Here is an 18,202-nt window from a genome sequence, read left to right on the forward strand (position 1 = left end):
TTTTTTTTCACTAGTCATCATGACACCAAATCCGACTACAACTACTAAAACCACTATTTCTGTTGATGACTCCTCATCTTGGACTGATATTCCTTTTGCTAGACTTCATGGAGCTATCTCGGAAAAACTTAATGGCAACAACTTTCTCCTGTGGAAAGCTCAGTTCTTACCCTACTTGCAAGGTTATGGTCTTGACGGTTTTGTCAATGGTTCCATCAAGTGCCCCCCTGCTCAAACTGATAACTCTACTACAAATCCTAAGTTTCTCTCTTGGACTCGCACCGACAAGCTTCTCCTTGGATGGATTTTATCATCACTGACATCTCCTATTTTGGCTAAGGTCAAATCCTGTCATACATCTTCTCAGGTTTGGACTAAACTTGAGGAATTTTTTGCCTCTAAAACTGATGCTACGCTTGTCCACTTAAAGTCTTCTCTTCAAACCATTACCAAAGGTAACTTATCTATGGCCGACTACATCCAATCAGTTCGTAACATCGTTGATTCTCTTGCGGCTAGTGGTCATGAGATTTCTAGTACTGAGTTTTGCCATTATGTTCTCAAAGGACTTGATTCAGCCTATGAGAGTATTGTCAGTTCTCTGATTACAACTATGAGTTTGATTACTACTGATCAGTTTGAATCCATACTTTTGTCTTATGATCTTCGTGTTACTGCTCAAAACAAACTGCTTTCTTCACCACATGAGGCGAATATTGTGCGTACCCATCGTCCCAGTGATGTGCCTCTCACGAAGAACGGCACGCCAGCTAATATATGTCAGATCTGCTTACAACCCTATCATGATGGACGGAACTGTTGGAAGCGTTACGATTAGAACTATTATCCTCCGCGCCGCCCACCACCAAAGCATGGCTCCACAAGAGGTGGTAAAAGTCACTCCTCATCGTCTGGACATCGTGCTGCATATACTGCCACCCACACTCCTATCAACATTCATGATTGGCTTCCTGACAGTGGTGCCACAAATCACATGACAAATAATCTCGGTAATCTTCAAACTCATTATGAGTATACAGGTCCTGATCAGATTAAGACTGCTAGTGGTGCAAATCTCTTTATTTCTCATACCGGTAATGCTGTTCTACAAACACCTACTCGTAAGTTTGTATTGTCTAATGTACTACATGTTCCGCATTTGTCCCACAATCTGCTCTCGGTATCTCAATTCTGTCGTGACAATGATGTAGTTTTTGAATTTTGTGATGATTTTTGCTTTGTTAAGGATCGACTTACGAGGGAGGTAGCACTTCGGGGTCAGCTTCGTGATGGTTTATACACTTTTCAGCATGTTTCTCCTAAAGCTCTCGTTGGTGAACGTGCTTCCATTCAAACCTGGCATCAACGTTTGGGCCATCCAATGCTCCGTACCGTTCAATCAGTTGTTCGTCATCATTGTCTTCCAGTTTCCAATTCTAAGTTTTCATTTTGTTCTTCTTGTTTAGAGAACAAGAGTCATAAATTACCTTTTCAATCCAGTACTATGGTTTATGATCATCCTTTAGATTTGATTGTGTCAGATGTTTGGGGACCAGCCCCTGTTTTATCCAATGAAGGTTATCGTTATTATATATTGTTTGTCGATGCTTTTAGTCGATACACTTGGATATTCCCCATGCATGCTAAATCTGATGCGTTGCAAATCTTCATTACATTCTCTAAACATGTCGAAAATATCTTTAACACTAAGATCAAAGTTTTTCAGTCTGATAATGGTGGTAAATATCAAAAATTCACTAAAGTTTTACACGCTAATGGCAGTCATCATCGTTTCTCTTGCCCTCACACTTCCGCGCAAAATGTCTTAGTAGAACGTCGACATCGTCATGTTGTTGAGAGTGGCCTCACTCTCTTGTCTCTAGCGTCTGTTCCATCATCTTTCTGGTATGATGCTTTCTTTACAGCTACTTTTCTTATGAACCGAGTGTCTTCTACTCCAACTGGTTTAAAATCTCCCTATGAACTTCTGTTTAATCGTGCACCTGACTACCTCTCATTGCGCACCTTTGGCTGTCTTTGCTTTCCACATCTTCGACCCTATGGTAGAACAAAATTGGATTCTCGTTCCTCTCCTTGTGTTTTTCTTGGTTACAGCGATCATCGCAAAGGGTATAAGTGCCTTCATTTACCTACTACTCGTATTTACTGGTCTCGTGATGTTATCTTTGTTGAAGACAAGTTTCCCTTTGCTGCTGCCCCTGATAAGTTACCTCCGTCATCGTCGTCCTTACAGGTATTTTCTTCACCATCTTCATCCTCTATGTTTCCTCCAATACTGTCTCAGTTAAACTCTACTGCTAATATGTGGCTTACTGGAACTGAGTTACCTAGCGGATCCACTCCAGCTGCGACTATTACGTCTGCTCAGCAACATTCTACTGTTACAGTTTCAGAACCTGACACTGTCGCTCCTCAGCAAACGTCACTGCAAGTTCCTGCATCAGCACCTTCGTTACAAGCTGACGCTACCATCTCTGCACTACCACAGACACCGATCATTCCTCAGTCTGTTGCTTCCATTCTACCTGCCGTTGTCTCTCTCCTGTTCAGTCCCCAGTTGCGACTGCACCAACTGTTACGCCTGCAGCAACTGATTCCCATCCAGTACATGTTACGCCTGCAGCTTCACCTGATGGTTCTGGTACTCATCATAACTTGTCGTCGTCAGCATCTGTACCGCTTTCTCATACTGTCTCTGTCAACGATCCACTGCAGCCGACTGTTACTAATTCTCACCCAATGGTAACACGAGGAAAAGATGGTATTTTCAGGAAGAAAGTTCTCCTCGCTTCTGCGCACACTAAGCTCACTGATGACTTGTTTGAACCCACTTGCTATTCCCAGGCAAAGACTGACCCCAATTGGATTCCTCCGATGGACTTAGAAATCGATGCGCTTCGGAAGAATGGGACTTGGTCCCTGGTTCGGCCTCCTCTGAACCAGAACATTATTGGTTGCAAATGGGTGTATCGTGTTAAGAGGAAACCTGATGGCACTATTGAACGTCGCAAAGCTCGGTTAGTTGCCAAAGGGTTTAGTCAACAAGAAGGTATTGATTACGGTGAGACCTTTAGTCCGGTTATTAAACCATGTACTATTCGTATTATCTTGACGTTGGCTTTGTCTTATCATTGGCCTATTCGCCAACTTGATGTTCAAAATGCTTTTCTTAATGGCATTCTACATGAAGAGGTTTACATGAAACAGCCCCCTGGCTATAAAGATCCTCAGTTTCCTGATTATGTTTGCAAGCTCCATCGATCCATTTATGGCCTCAAACAGGCTCCTCGTGCATGGTATACTCGTCTCAACTCTTTTCTTCAAACACTTGGTTTTGTTACTTCGGTCTCTGATACCTCTTTGTTCATTCGGCGTTCTGCTGAGAGTGTGATATTTCTTTTGGTATACGTTGATGATATCATTTTAACGGGGTCTTCTATGAAGTGTATTCAATCTCTTATGAATAATCTTCATAACGAATTTGCTCTTTAGGATCTAGGCTCGCTGTCATATTTTCTTGGCATAGAAGTCACACAACTCTCTAATGGATTGTTTCTTTCGCAACGTCGTTACATTGAGGATCTTCTTGTTCGTGCCAATATGCAAGGAGCTAAACCAGTAACCAGTCCCTTCAGCACGTCCACTGATTTGCATCCGGTTGATGGTCCCTTGCTGTCTGATGTTACTATGTACAGGAGTTTGGTTGGTGGTCTTCAGTATCTCTCCATGACAAGACCGGATATTTCCTTTGCAGTTAATAAGGTATGTCAGTTTATGCATAAACCCACGGAAGCTCATTTGATTCTCGTCAAGCGTATCCTTCGCTATTTGCAACATACATCTACCTTTGGTCTTTTTCTGCGTCCCGAACGAGATTTGCAGCTTAGTTTCTCAGCATATACTGATGCTGATTGGGCGGGTGACCATCTTGATCGTCGTTCTACAAGTGGATATTGTGTTTATCTTGGTTCCAATCTTATTTCGTGGAGCTCTCGTAAACAGCAGACAGTTTCCAGATCCAGTACTGAATCTGAGTATCGTGGTTTAGCCATTGCAACGGTTGAATTGATGTGGGTTGAATCTCTTCTTCGTGAACTACAAGCTTCTATTCGTTTTCCTCCTACTCTTTGGTGTGATAATTTGGGAGCTACTTATCTCACAATGAATCCGATATTTCATGGTCGAACGAAACATATAGAAATTGATTATCATTTCGTCCGTGAGCGAGTTCAGGAAGGACAACTTATTGTTCGTTTTGTTTCATCTACGGGTCAAATTGCAGATATCTTTACTAAAGCTACTCCAAAGGATCATTTTTGCAGACTCCGCTCTAAGCTCAATGTCATTGACAACCCGCTTAGATCGAGGGGGAGTGTTAGACATATAGCAACCGTGACTGAATAAGTCACGATGTTTTGTATCTTTCCCATTATACGGATATATATCCTACTAATTGAATATCTAGGAAATCTGTGTAATCTAGGAAAGCTTTGTATATCCTATATCATACTAATTGAATATCTAGGAAATCTGTGTAATCTAGGAAATCTGTGTAATCTAGGAAATCTTTGTATATCCTATATTCTGTGTATCCTTTGTAATCTTAATAATATAAATACATAATCCTCTTTGTGTTTCTCATTCATTGAGAACACGTTAAATATAAGTTCCAACTGCCCTGACCACTCAAATGAGCAGCCCGCACTGCAGCACCATTAGCCACAGCCTCATCGGGGTCGATGCTCTTGTGGAGTTTCTTCCCATTAAAGAAATCTCCTGAAAGAAACTGAACCTTGGGAATTCTAGTAGAACCACCAACGAGGACAACTTCATGAATTGTGCTCTTATCCAACTTAGCATGTGTCAAACACTTCTCAACATGTTCCATACATCTGGTGAACAAATCCATGTTCAAGTCTTCAAATTTTGCACGAGTAATAGACATATGAAAATCAACTCCATCATACAAGGCATCAACCTCAATGTTGGTCCGTGTAGTAGATGAGACAGTCCTCTTTGCCCTCTCACGTGATGTCCTCAGCCTCCTAAGAGCCCTTGGGTTTCCACTGATGTCCTTGTTCTGTTTCCTCTTGAACTCGAACGAAATGATTTAGCATCCTGTTGTCAGAATCCTCTCCTCCAACATGGGTATCTCCAGCTGTAGCCTTGACTTCAAAATTTCCGTCACCAATTGAGAGTATCGAAACATCAAATGTACCACCACCAAGATCAAATATAAGAACATTCTCCACACCATCCCATGTCTCCTTATCAAGACCGTAAGCAATGGCAGCCGCTGTTGGTTCACTGATGATTCTCATTACATTAAGCCCAGCTTTGGTGCCAGCATCCCTAGTTGCATGACGCTGCGAATCATTAAAGTAAGCAGGGACGGTGATAACAGCATCCTTGACACTTGTGCCAAGATAATCTTCAGCCGTTTCTCGCATCTTAATGAGAATCATGGATGAGATTTCCTCAGCTTAAAACTGTATATCCTTCTCCTTCTAATTGACTTGAATCATGGGTTTGTTTTCCGTGCCTGCAATGACTTTGAAGGGCCATAGCTTCATATCACTCTGAACAAAGCTATCATTGATTTTCCTACCAATTAAACGTTTCGCATCTACAAAAGAAAAGAAAAAAGATTCAGAAAAAAATCTAAAAATGGTAACTCTACAGTCTCTATGAGCAATGGGAATTCGATACTATTATTCTTATGAAACGGATCATTACATTCTTAGAACATTTTATACCAATTGGGTGACAGAGAAGCGCAAGAAGATTTGATCTTTCTGATATCATTAAGGCACAATTCAGTCGTGAAAAACACACAGACACACACACATAAATAACCCATCAAGAAGGTGACTGTTATATGGACTCTGGAATCACTTGTATATGTAAACACTCTCACTGCAATATGGACATTGAGAGTTCGAATGACTTTGTTAGCCAAACACTTGGAGGGATTGTACTCATATGCACAGTCCAGAAGGACAAGTGTGGGGATCTAACATACAAGGACACTGGACACCAATGTAACAAAAAATATATATATAACTAAGAACAGTCATTTGCTCATTACCGTGGTGTTCGGATGAATCCGATTAATCAAAGAACTAACGGTGAAAACAAAATGCAAAGTCAAAATATTTACCCGATATGCACTTGAATACTTGCATAATATAACACATGAACCGAGTAGTTTACATTAAACAAGGTATATAGAAAATCAAACTTGATGTTAACCTCGACAAAGCTTACCGAAGATGGTATTGGTAGGATTAGCAGCAGCCTGATTCTTAGCAGCATCACCAATCATCCGTTCAGTATCAGTAAAAGCAACATAAGAAGGAGTAATACGATTTCCTTGATCATTCGGGATAATTTCAGCACGATCATTTCGCCATACTGCAACACATGAATAAGTTGTACCTAAATCTATTCCTATTGCTCTTCCAACCGTTGTTATAATGATACGTCAAAGAACGAAAACTAGATTAACTGAAGTGTAAGGAGAGTACGTATGTAAATAGAAATGTTAAAGTGATTATATAGAGGTGCAAGTACTCATGCAACTCTTTGGTTTCTACTGGAATTGCCTGTTGGGTAACCAGAGAGATGAAGAATTAGAAAATAAAGGTCAAAAAGTTTTTTTTCGGTAAACATGAAATTTAATTACTGAATACAACTTCCAATACTTGTGGTTAATGGGTTTGGATGGTTCTTTTTTATAAGTTTATATTCAAGGTACTGTTGCCTTGTTTTTGTGGGACGAGTATCTGCCGTAGAAATTGCTAAGATATGTACAGGAACACCCACTACATCTGCGCGGCATGATGTATAGCCGCTACTGGCTATCAAACAAATCTTGATCAATGTACAGCACAATATAGCAGATGATGGAAGTATAGAATATCATATTTTCCAGTGTAAAATTCATAAGTTGCCAGATAATAATTGTGGACAAAAAAAGGTGACTTGTCTTGATTAAGACTTTATTATTTTTAATTTGTGCAGGGTCACAGGCCACTAGCACCATATATGATACGCTGGAAATGTACGGCAAAAAAAATGGAATAAAAAATCGAACTGAAATATAAAAAAAAAAAAGAAAAATCATTTTCAAGTGGATGTCACGAGAGTAGGTAGTACCAACTGGATCGGGGATGATGTCCAATTGATCATGTTGATTCGTTTTATTAGTTCTCTAGTATTCGATCACCCATCTTAAGTTTGTACATCATTGACTTTCATGTGTATGGAGAGCTAATTGTTAGACTTTCATTAATGGGAGAACAAAAATGTGATATGAGGAGATCAAAAATCGTTGTCAGCTTAGTAACTTAATTAATTAGATAATTTTGTACATCTCACGTCTAGAAAAATTATTGGCGTGTAGCACGTTAATTTGTTTGGTCGTATGTATTATCATTGATTCACCTACTATTGTCGACTTTTTATTAATAAAAGATTTTAATTAGACCACTGAATCAAACAGATCAACACTCTAGAGGCTAAGACTGACAAATCCCAGCCAAACATACAGTACCCAAGATATGTTAATACAAAACGAATTGCTCTATCATCTTCTGACCACATAGGTGTCGTGCTCGACCACATGATTAAATTATTTATTTATATATTGTACATACCGAAAATTCCTTTCAAACCATTTCCTCGCCTTTACAAGAGTCTGTAGTAACTCAACTTCACTCATTTCTCATCCTAAAAATGGAGTTTCTTCTACCTTATAATTTCTTTCTGCTTTTTCCTCTTATTCCCCTTCTTGTGTACTATATCATGACATCTAAAGGTAAATACCAAAAGAGTCGTGATCAAAACTCACCCAATTTTCCTCCTAGCCCTCCCAAGCTACCAATCATTGGTAACTTACATCAATTAGCATGCAAACCTCCTCATCTTGCTCTACATAAACTCTCCCAAAAATATGGCCCAGTTATGCTTCTGAAACTAGGTAGTGTACCCACACTCGTAATCACATCGGCAGAAGCTGCAGAACAAGTATTGAAAACATATGATCTTGATTTTTGTACTAGACCTCCATTGGCTGGTCCAGAACGTCTATCGTATCATTACCTAGATATTGCGTTTGTACCATATGGGGAGTATTGGAGAGAGATGCGAAAAATATGTTTTCTTGAATTTTTTTGCACCAAGAAAGTTCAATCCTTTAAGGTTGTTAGGGAGGAAGAAGTTGGAGTTATGATTGGTTCCGTCTCCGTAACTTCCTCATCTACTGATGCTACTCCTGTTGATATACTTAAAATATCAAGATGCTTATTAAGCAAAATTCTATTTAAAACTTGTTTTGGTAAGATTTCTCAAAGTAGACCTGAGCTATTCAATGATGATCATGATAGACGACTGGTGAGGATTCTTCACGGAGCTGTGGACGCAATAAATTGTTTTTCTGCGTCCGATCTTTTTCCTAGCGTAGGTTGGGTTATTGATAGGATTACTGGATTTCATGGGAGAACTGAAAAATGCTTTCATGATTTAGATGGATTTTTTCAACAAATCATAGACATACGCTCCAACTCTAAGAAACCAGAACACGAGCAAGAAGATTTTCTTGATAGTTTGCTGAAATTAGAGAAGGAAGAAGCAAGCACAATTCCTCTCACTATTGACCATATCAAAGCAGTTTTTACGGTAAGTCGCTCTTAAAAGTTAGCTTGTAATTGATTTTATTTGGTTAGCCCCATAAAAAAATTTATTTAGATGTCATTTAAAATATCAGGTCGTATTTCTTGCCGGAGTAGACACGTCTGCTATAACATTGAGTTGGGCAATGTCAGAACTGATCAAAAATCCAGAAGCCATGAAAAAAGTGCAAGAAGAGATTAGAAGCAACTTGGGATCGAAAGGGAAGGTACAAGAATCAGACCTTGATCAGTTCCACTACTTAAAAATGGTAGTTAAAGAGACTCTAAGGTTGCACCCAGCAGGACCACTATTGCTTCCTAGAGAAAGTATAAGACCCAGCAAGGTTGATGGATACGACGTGTTGGCGAAAACTAGGGTGCTAGTAAATGCATGGGCCATTGGAAGGGATCCTGCGTATTGGCAAAACCCATATGAATTTATTCCAGAGAGGTTCAAAGACAGCTCTATTGATTTTTTGGGAGGACGAAACTTTGAATTCTTACCATTTGGTGGTGGTCGAAGAGGTTGTCCCGGAGTGAATATGGGAATTATAATGACAGAGCTCATCCTTGCCAATCTACTATACTCTTTCGATTGGAAAATGCCAAATGGGTTAAAGAAGGAAGACCTAAACATGGACGAATCATCAGGTATAAGTATCTACAAGAAATTTCCACTTGAACTTGTACCCATCAAGTATAACTGATTGGGGATTATTTAAGTAGAAGGTACTTCATTATTAGTGTGTGTGTGTTTTTCATAATTTTAATTTGTCTTTATGAGCCTAGAGCAGACCTGCCAGACAACTATAATGGTATCAAAAATTTATCGAAATAGAAATTGGTATCAGAAAAAGAAAATAAAACTACAAGATTGGTAAGATAAACCAAACTAGAAATTTTACTCTATTCTACCTCCTCAATTACGGGTCAAGCTTCGGGTGAAGGACCAACACCACCCTTCTTGTGCCTCCTTTTAGCAAGGATAGGATGGAAGACATTCTCATACTACTTCATCTTCTTGTTGTCAGCGTTTATGTCTGCTAGTTCGTTGGTAGTATAACAATTAATATTATACTAAAATTAATTTAACATTTATAATTTTAAGCAAAAGTAAAGGCAAAATCAATAACATAGTGGATATTAATAAAACCAATAAAATAATCTAATAGGAATTCTCGGGCCCAACTAACGTCGAAAATCGGCTTCCAAGGATAGGATTTTCCGAGGTTTATTAAGCACACAACCCAGGTTTCGCTAGGCGTTGTGGACTATTTGACACCCCCTCAACGATTAGGGATATACAGACAGAGTGGTACGGAAACCACAGACACACGAATAGCCTTGAAATGGGTATGACTCTGATGCCATGTTAGGAATCCTCAGTCCTAACTAACCTCGAAAACCGTTTTCCAAGGATAGGATTTCTCGAGGCTCATTAAGCACACAATCCAGGTTACTCTAGGCGTTGGGAGACTATTTGACAATAATCATTCAGTAATCATTAACTGAAACACGCTTAAGTTTATGGACGACTAGGAAATCTGATTTAATTTTTTTTAAATGCAGCAGTCGTCCAAAGTCGAGTAAATCATTCTGACACAAATAGACTCAATGTGGATGACTAGTCCTTTATCACAAGTTAATGGAAAACAAGCTAGCTAGAAGAATGCAACACGGAGGTTGCAGGAGATGAGAAGGGGAGAAAGGTTGAGAAATTGGAAGAATTTGTAAAGAACAGGAAGAAAAGATTGTAAGAAAAGATAGTTTAATAACTTTGAAGAATGATAATAATAATTATGTATCAACTAACGAAACAAGCATGTATATATAGGCATAAACAAGAGTCTAAAAATAGCTAAACACTAAAAGAAGAAATAATAAAACTCTAAAACAGAGCAAGCTAAACTAGGCTAGAAAGTAAAGAAGAATCTATAAAGGAACGTACAGATGTTCCACATAAGTCCCCCTTGTTGAAAAACAACTTGTCTTCAAGTTAAACTATGGATCAAACAATATCATTCTCTCCATAGAAGGTGAAAATTTCCTGCACATTGAATATGTTAGAAATATTTCAATTGGATGGAAGATCCACAACATAAGTATTGTCACTTATCTTCTTTAAAACCTTGAAAGGTCCATACTTCTTCATTTTATTTTTGTTGTAAGTGCCAACTGGGAACCTTTCTTTTCTTAGATGTATCATCACCAATTCGCCTTCTTCAAATGTTTTAAGCCGTCTGTGTAGCATTTTCCTTGTACTTATCATTAGAATCTTCCAACTTTGTTTTAACTTCTTGATGAAGTTGAGAAGCTTTGACAACCAACTGATCAGATTTTGCATGAGATTTGGAAGGTTTTGGTGACACAACCAAATCCAGTATATGATTTGGTACTTTTGAATAAATGATAGCAAACAGAGATTTACCTGTAGAACGATTCACAGATGTATTGAATGAAAATTCCATATAAGGGAGAAACTTTTCCCATTTCTTTTCTTGAGACTCTGTAATCTTAGCACGAATTAAATTTCCTAATGATCTGTTGACAACTTCAGTTTATAAATGTTCGGTGATACTGTATTGTAATTTAGTTCTCAATCCCATCCATAAAGATTTCAAAAATAGATAAGAAACTTAGTATCATGATATGAAGTGATAGACTTAGATACTCCATGCAAACGTACTATATCCTTGAAGAATAAATAATCCACATTGGAAGCATCAGTAGTCTTCTTACAGGCAACAAAATGCGTCATTTTGAATATCTATCAACAACAACCATAACTGAATCATTGCCTTTAGTTGTGCGAGGCAACCCAAGTATAAAATCCATACATACATCGACCCAAGGAGCCTCAGGAACTGGTAATGGCATATACAAGCCAATATTTTGAATGGTACCCTTGGAACGTTGGCAAACCATGCACTCCTGAACAAATTTATGCACATCTCTCTTAAAGAAGGCCAATAGTATCATTCTTCAACTAAAGAAATAATTTTGTCATAACCAAAGTGAACCCCAAGGCCACTGCCATGCAATTCATGAATAAGATGAAGCCTCAAAGAACCTTGTGGAATACAAATACGAATACCTTTAAAAATAAATCCATCTTAAGTAAGAAAATCATCAATACCAGAAGAAATAACCCCACATTATTTCTACAAAATACAGAATCTTGCAATTTTAGTAGTAATCTTACTATACTTCCATGGTTCTGGGAAATTGGCAACACAGTCAGCTGCCTTGTTTCTAGTTCTATTAGCAACAGAGATTGCAATAAAATAGAGGGGTAATCTAGCTCTAATTTCAACCTGAACAACCTGAAGTGTGACTAACATAATATCAGTTACTAAACAGGAGACTCAATACATATTTAGTGAGTCACTTAGCTGTTTGATATCCATGGATGGCTGTTGCAGTCTGAAGGAAAAAAGGATCTTTTCCGTTTTGGTAGATACTGAATAACTGCTTCGAGTAGCTTCTAACCAGCCACTTGCAGTCTTCAACCCCTTTAGAGTCGAATTCCTCCAACTCTTTCACAGACTTATTGAGGTCACCTTTGCAATCCTCCCATTCATTAGAAATTTGGATAAAGTAGTAGCCCTGTTAAGAAAAAGTATCAATAAGGACAAGACTGTATGAAAACACAAAACCATGAGAATGATACTGCTCTTGATTCTTTTCATTTTCATTTTGTTCATTGTTCTTCGATATAACTATGAACATTTTGCAGGTTTGCTTTCCTTCCCTGTGAAGCCACAAGCAAGAAAATATGTTGCTCCTTTATCTGACAATTACAAAGAATCAACCACAAATTTTTCTTGTGCCACCTGACTCCGTCAATAATCAAACGGCATTCACAGTCCGCAGATTAAAATTCATATCGATTAGTGAGGCCATCCAGAAAATCCAATTAAAGCTACTTGAGAATTTACAACCCCAAGTTTTCAGTATAGATAGGATGTGCTACATATTGACTAGGATATGAGAAAAGAACAAATATAAAGGTAAGTCAACAGGCATTCAGATCTGCAACTAATAATGCTCTAACTACTATCAAAATCAGAGGATACTGTGTAAAGCCTAATATGAAACGAATTGCGTCATTCATATGATTTCCCTAATTAAGATACTAAAAAAACAACCAATGAATTTGGCAGCAGAAAATGAATATCAATTAAGAATGAATTAGTCTTGCTTCAGATTACAAGTTTACCGGCAGCAGCACCGGTTTTAGTGAAATCAATTCAATGGAGGGAACAAGGTCATAAGGTGAACCCGTAAGCAGTGGTGGTCGTCATGATATTTTGAAAAAAAATATTTAGTATATCGGCTTTGATTGACAATGCCAAGGGCTGCTTTCAAGTGGTGCCTGATTGGGTAATTATGTAATTAGACATGTTTCTCTTTTACCTTAGCAGCTGTAAAAATGTGTCTTCTGCTTGAAATAAAAAGATAATAATTTTTTGAAATTTACTTGAAGAGTCAGATTAGAGTTCGATGGCCAAGAGCCAGGTAACCTCCACATTTGCAACAGCTTCGATGGCCAAGAGCCGGATAACTTTCACATCAGAGTTCGATGTAAACAGTTTCATTCTATCCATTTTCAAATACTTTTTCTTATTTTTAATTTACATCAGGATGCATCTCGTTTCATCCTCGCAATTTTTTAAGTTTAAGCCAGGATGAATCCAGTTTCATCCTTACTATTTTTTTGTAACCTTCTCCTCAATCGATTGATATTGACCTTCTGCTCTAAACTTTTTTTTTTAACTCTAAAAGTCTGATTTTGGTTTTGATTTTGAGTTAATATAAGTGAAATTAATCATTAACACTAAACTTGATTATCATCACTAAACTAGGTTATCAATTATGAGGGTTAATTTGTCATTTCCAGTATTTTTTTTATAAGGAACACCATGAATGATCATGTAATGACCCTTTTTGTCCTATTAGAATGCTGCCCCTGTAATAAACCATGTCGCCCTATAACGGGTTACATTTTTTTGGTGTCCATTTCATCCATACTAATTTTTACTCGTCCATTAAAACCATGTTTTAAAAATACTTGAACATACGACCTATTTTCCGTGTAACTGGGAGGTCCGGGGATCGAACCTGTGTTACCATATTTCCCAAATTATAATGTGGGCTGACTACTGAGGAGGACTTCTAGTAAATTCCAGATGGTGTTGGTATTGGCAGGCTGGCTGTATCCCGGTATCAGCTTTGCCTTGGCAAAAAATAAACATTATTTCAAACTTTACATGGCTTAAGAAAGAAAACACAATCACAGGTAAATAAAACATAATCACAACGGACCCCAAGAGCTGCACCCCTCAGTAACCCGAAAAACAAGATATTAGTTTATTCAAAGCTAAACATAAATACACCTCTTTCAAGATGAAAAACTAAGAAAAAAATTTGTGTCAAGTTTTGTTTTGCATCTATGATTACGTTTTGCAGACACACTACAAAATGGCCGTCCCTAGAAGCCACCTGTTTTGCAGTGACAGCCATCAAACCATTTTTCTTCGTGGAATGAGTTGTTAAGGTTAGATGATCATCTAGTCGAATGCATTCTTACTTCATTTTCACCGAGAATTCGCTGAATTTCCCGGAATGTGTTTGAGAAATTAGTTTTTGTAAGAGTAACTGAAGTCAAGTGAACAACATGAAATTCTTTCCGATACTAAATTGTTTATTCCCACGAAGACCAATTTCCTCCTCTGCATCTGATACCATCTACAAGAAATATCGAATATTCGACTGACTAGTCCTTCTCTCCGAAATACTCTCATTTGGGAATCAACTGTATCCCTAGAGGTAGAACTTGAGAGACCTAATTAATATTAGATCCATCATAGTATCATGAAGCTTAAAATTCAACCTAGGGACTGGTAAAACATTGGTAGTGTAGCAGCTACCATAATATGACTTACTACATTGCAATACACAGCCAATGTAGTTGAATTTACCGACCAAAAAAGAAAATACACATCGAAATGTATTACATTGTATGCTAACCAGTTTTCCATCTCATTTGTGTACAAAACTAGAGGAGGTTAAATGGAGATGTAAGATTGCAATGTCTACTAGTCTAGTGCAAAAAACTAAGGCCACTTACACGACAATCTATCAATTAACAGAAGTTTGATCTCCAGGGCTGGAAGTTGCATCTGGACGGAAAAAAAGATCTTTCCCGTTTTGGTAGATCTCAAATAAATGAATCGAGTATCTTCTTGCAAGCTTCTTGCAGTCGACAACAGCCTGAGAATCTAATGTCTCCAACTCTTTCAGTGACTTCTTTATGTCACCTTTGGAGTCCTCACCCATTAGAAACTTTGCCAAAGTAGTACACCTGTTGAGAGAAAATATCAATCTACGCCAAAAGTGTATGAAAACAGAAAACCAAGAAAAGATAGTACTACTGTTGATTCTCCGCATTTGTACTTCGAAATAACTATGAACATTTTTCTAAGCTGGCTTTTCTGCCCTGTGGATGTGCAGCCACGAGCAAGATAACAGCTTGCCCCCTGCCGTTCACATGACAACTACATTTATCAAATCTAGGGAAGGCAGCAAATCTTTTAGCCGAGAATCATGGAAAAATCGACCTCTAAACTATCCTGTTCCACCCAACTCTGTTTATAATTGATATACAAAGTCCACAGTCAGTGCAGATACTGAAATTTCATAATGAGAATTTACATCCACAAGTTTGCAGTAGAGATGGAATGTGCTATATTTTTACAGGGATATGAGAAAATGGTAAATGCATTTTGTATGATGGGATCATTCCCTCCTGAAACATTTTGAATCCCAAAAATAAACATAAGTCTTCAGATGTTGTGATACACGAGTAATAACCCTCTTAAATACCGCCAAAGTGATACCATACTTTTCAAAGGTAAAGCCATACAAGTGAATAACAGAGGAATTGCATCATTCATGTGATATGACTATGTGAGACATATATAATATAACCTACCATTCATGCAGTAGATTGTGCAATTGAATATAGGACTTATGTAAATGTAAACTAACAAGCTTACAAATTCTTGCAACATTGAACAAACCAATAGATTGTAACTGCAAAAACAGTAATTTCATGCAGGAAAAGTATCCAGAATTCTTAACTTACCTGAGTGTCACTGTCAAAATGCAACTCCTTGGGTGATATTTCGTCTTCGGATATTTCCTGTCGATAGACAGCACAAACAGCTTTCATACAAAGCTCTGGATCCTCTTCAAAAGAAGAAAGCAATTCAGGCTCAGATTTCCATTTCATTTATTTGTCATCGTTCCTATTCCTATATTTCATCGCCAGCAAGTCCATAAGGTCGCCAAGAGAATTTTTTGAATCAGCGGAACTATCATAATCTTCAGAATTGCCAAGACTTTCAGCACCGTCATCTGGGACCAAGTTAGCAGAAGGATCCTTGCTCATATCCAAATGATCTTGAGATGGTCTCTCTTCCGAACAGCCCCAACCATTCCCTTCTTCAATGTTTTCAACCCCACTTGATAAATGTAGACTTCCATAAGAAATGTTCATAGCAGCGTATTTGCTCAATTCAGACTCTGACTCATGATGTTTATTGACGTCAACATCATACACATGAGAATCCTTCCTCCCTCCACAGCTGGATTCAGCATTAGGTTTGCTCATGTTGTTTTTATCTCTTTGCTTTTCACCACTTTGAGTAATTTTGTTCTGAAAACCCAGCGCTTCGGAGCCAATCCTATCAGAATTATGCAACTCTTCACATCTCAATATTGAACTACCGTTTCCATTCCTCGGGACTAGGCTCTTGGAATTAGAAACACGAGATGCTTCACACCTCATCATTGAATTCTCTATTTCCGTATTTAGGACGACAGTCTCCAAATCAGAACACTTGTTCCTCCAATATTTAGTTGCTTCCTCATCTTTAGTAGTAGTCCTTCTAGATTCTACCTCATATTTCCCCTGGAGTTCAGTGCATTCCACATTCTTCTTCTCGAGCTCAATTTTCATCTTGTCAAGCTCAATTGTCTTCTTCTCAAGCTCCACGGACAATTCAAAACACTTAGTCTCGTAATGCTCCAAACTCTCAAATCCAACCACAGATGGACTAATTTCTGGCAATGATTTTAGTTCTCCAAATGTTGTTTCGACTTGTTTCCTCTTCGTCACAATATCTGTAGAACCACCACCTACAATTCCATCATCTGGATAAAATCCCCAATTAGTTAGACATTGCAGTGATTCTTACTCTTTCAGGGACTAATTCAAAAGGGGGTCAACAGATTAAACTACAAAATTTCTCAATTATTAAAATATGTAAGCAAATGAAACCAAAGGGGGGAAATGTATGTTCAAAGTTACTCACAGGTGGTATGATTTGCAGGCGCTTGAATTCCTCCGATAGCTAATTCATCTTCCTTCGGTGTTTCAAGCATTTTGAATCCCTAGTTTCTATATCACTATTAGAATCATCAAATTCATCATCATCATCATCATTTCTACTCCTCTTCTTAAGCTGATGATTCTCATTTCGATTTGCATAAGACCTGCAATGTTTTTCACAAAATTTACAATCTTCAGCAACACAATTCTGCTGCATTCTCAAATTCTTGCATCTCCATCTAACTCCATCAGTTTTACAACAACGCTGTTCATCTAGAGGTATGAAACTCTTCTGATTCTGCTTCTTCATCATCTTCTTAGTATTGGTTAGATCTGGAGTTTCAGACGGAAGAAGATGTTGTTGACGCTTCTTTATAAAGAAATTGATGTGAAAGTTGTAATGTTTTTGACAAAACTGTAGATGATTATCGCCACTGACCTTCTTGCATCTGTCGCTTCTGAATCTGCACCGCTGTTGTCGTTCATCACCAGCACCAGCAGCCGCCTTTCTGTGAACTTTCTTCCTCATCGCAACAAAAGAAAAATAGCTTGCCCTAGAAAAACCTACTACAACTTTAATGAAGTGGATATTTTACTTTCTATACAAGGGCTTTTTAATCATTTTCTTTTAGAAGATGTAAAAATGTTTCTACTGCTCAATTATTATTCAAGTACAAAGATAAATATTCTGGTTACATCCAAGACTTACTGTCATCCACAAAGGACGATCAATAACACCCATGCCGGAAGATAATGAAGAGATTGAAGAAGCGAGTGTAAGATTACGGATTGATCATTTCTGGTTTTGAATTTTGAATCCCAGAAATTCACCATTTAATAGTTTGATCTCATTGGCTGGCCGTTGCAGTAGGAAGGAAATACGGATCTTTTTTGTTTTGGAAATATGGATCTCCAACTCTTTAACAGACTTCTTGAGATCACCTTCGCAGGCTCCATCCATTAGAAACTTGGCCAGAGTAGTACCCCTGCTAAGAAGATAATAATATTGATTTTTCAGCACAACTATCAACTTTGCTGATTGGCCACGGGCACGTTTGCTCCAACAGTTCACATGACAACTACAGAAAGAAATCTGGGGAAGGTAGCAGATCTT

The 18,202-nt window shown here is 38.0% G+C and overlaps 1 protein-coding gene and 1 pseudogene across 1 annotated transcript; one reads left to right on the top strand and one right to left on the bottom strand.

Moving 5' to 3' along the window:
- Positions 1–7,744, bottom strand: part of LOC113329401 — an 8,957-nt pseudogene extending 1,213 nt beyond the window's left edge.
- Positions 7,734–9,463, top strand: LOC113329402 (cytochrome P450 71B34-like). Its single transcript, XM_026576282.1, has 2 exons — positions 7,734–8,700; positions 8,789–9,463. The coding sequence occupies exons 1-2, from the start codon at positions 7,759–7,761 to the stop codon at positions 9,398–9,400; spliced, it is 1,554 nt and encodes a 517-aa protein (XP_026432067.1). The 5' UTR covers positions 7,734–7,758; the 3' UTR covers positions 9,401–9,463.
- Positions 9,464–18,202: the final 8,739 nt, after the last annotated feature.

Source organism: Papaver somniferum, unplaced genomic scaffold (genome assembly GCF_003573695.1).
Source record: "Papaver somniferum cultivar HN1 unplaced genomic scaffold, ASM357369v1 unplaced-scaffold_117, whole genome shotgun sequence".
In the NCBI taxonomy this organism is placed as follows: Eukaryota; Viridiplantae; Streptophyta; class Magnoliopsida; order Ranunculales; family Papaveraceae; genus Papaver; species Papaver somniferum.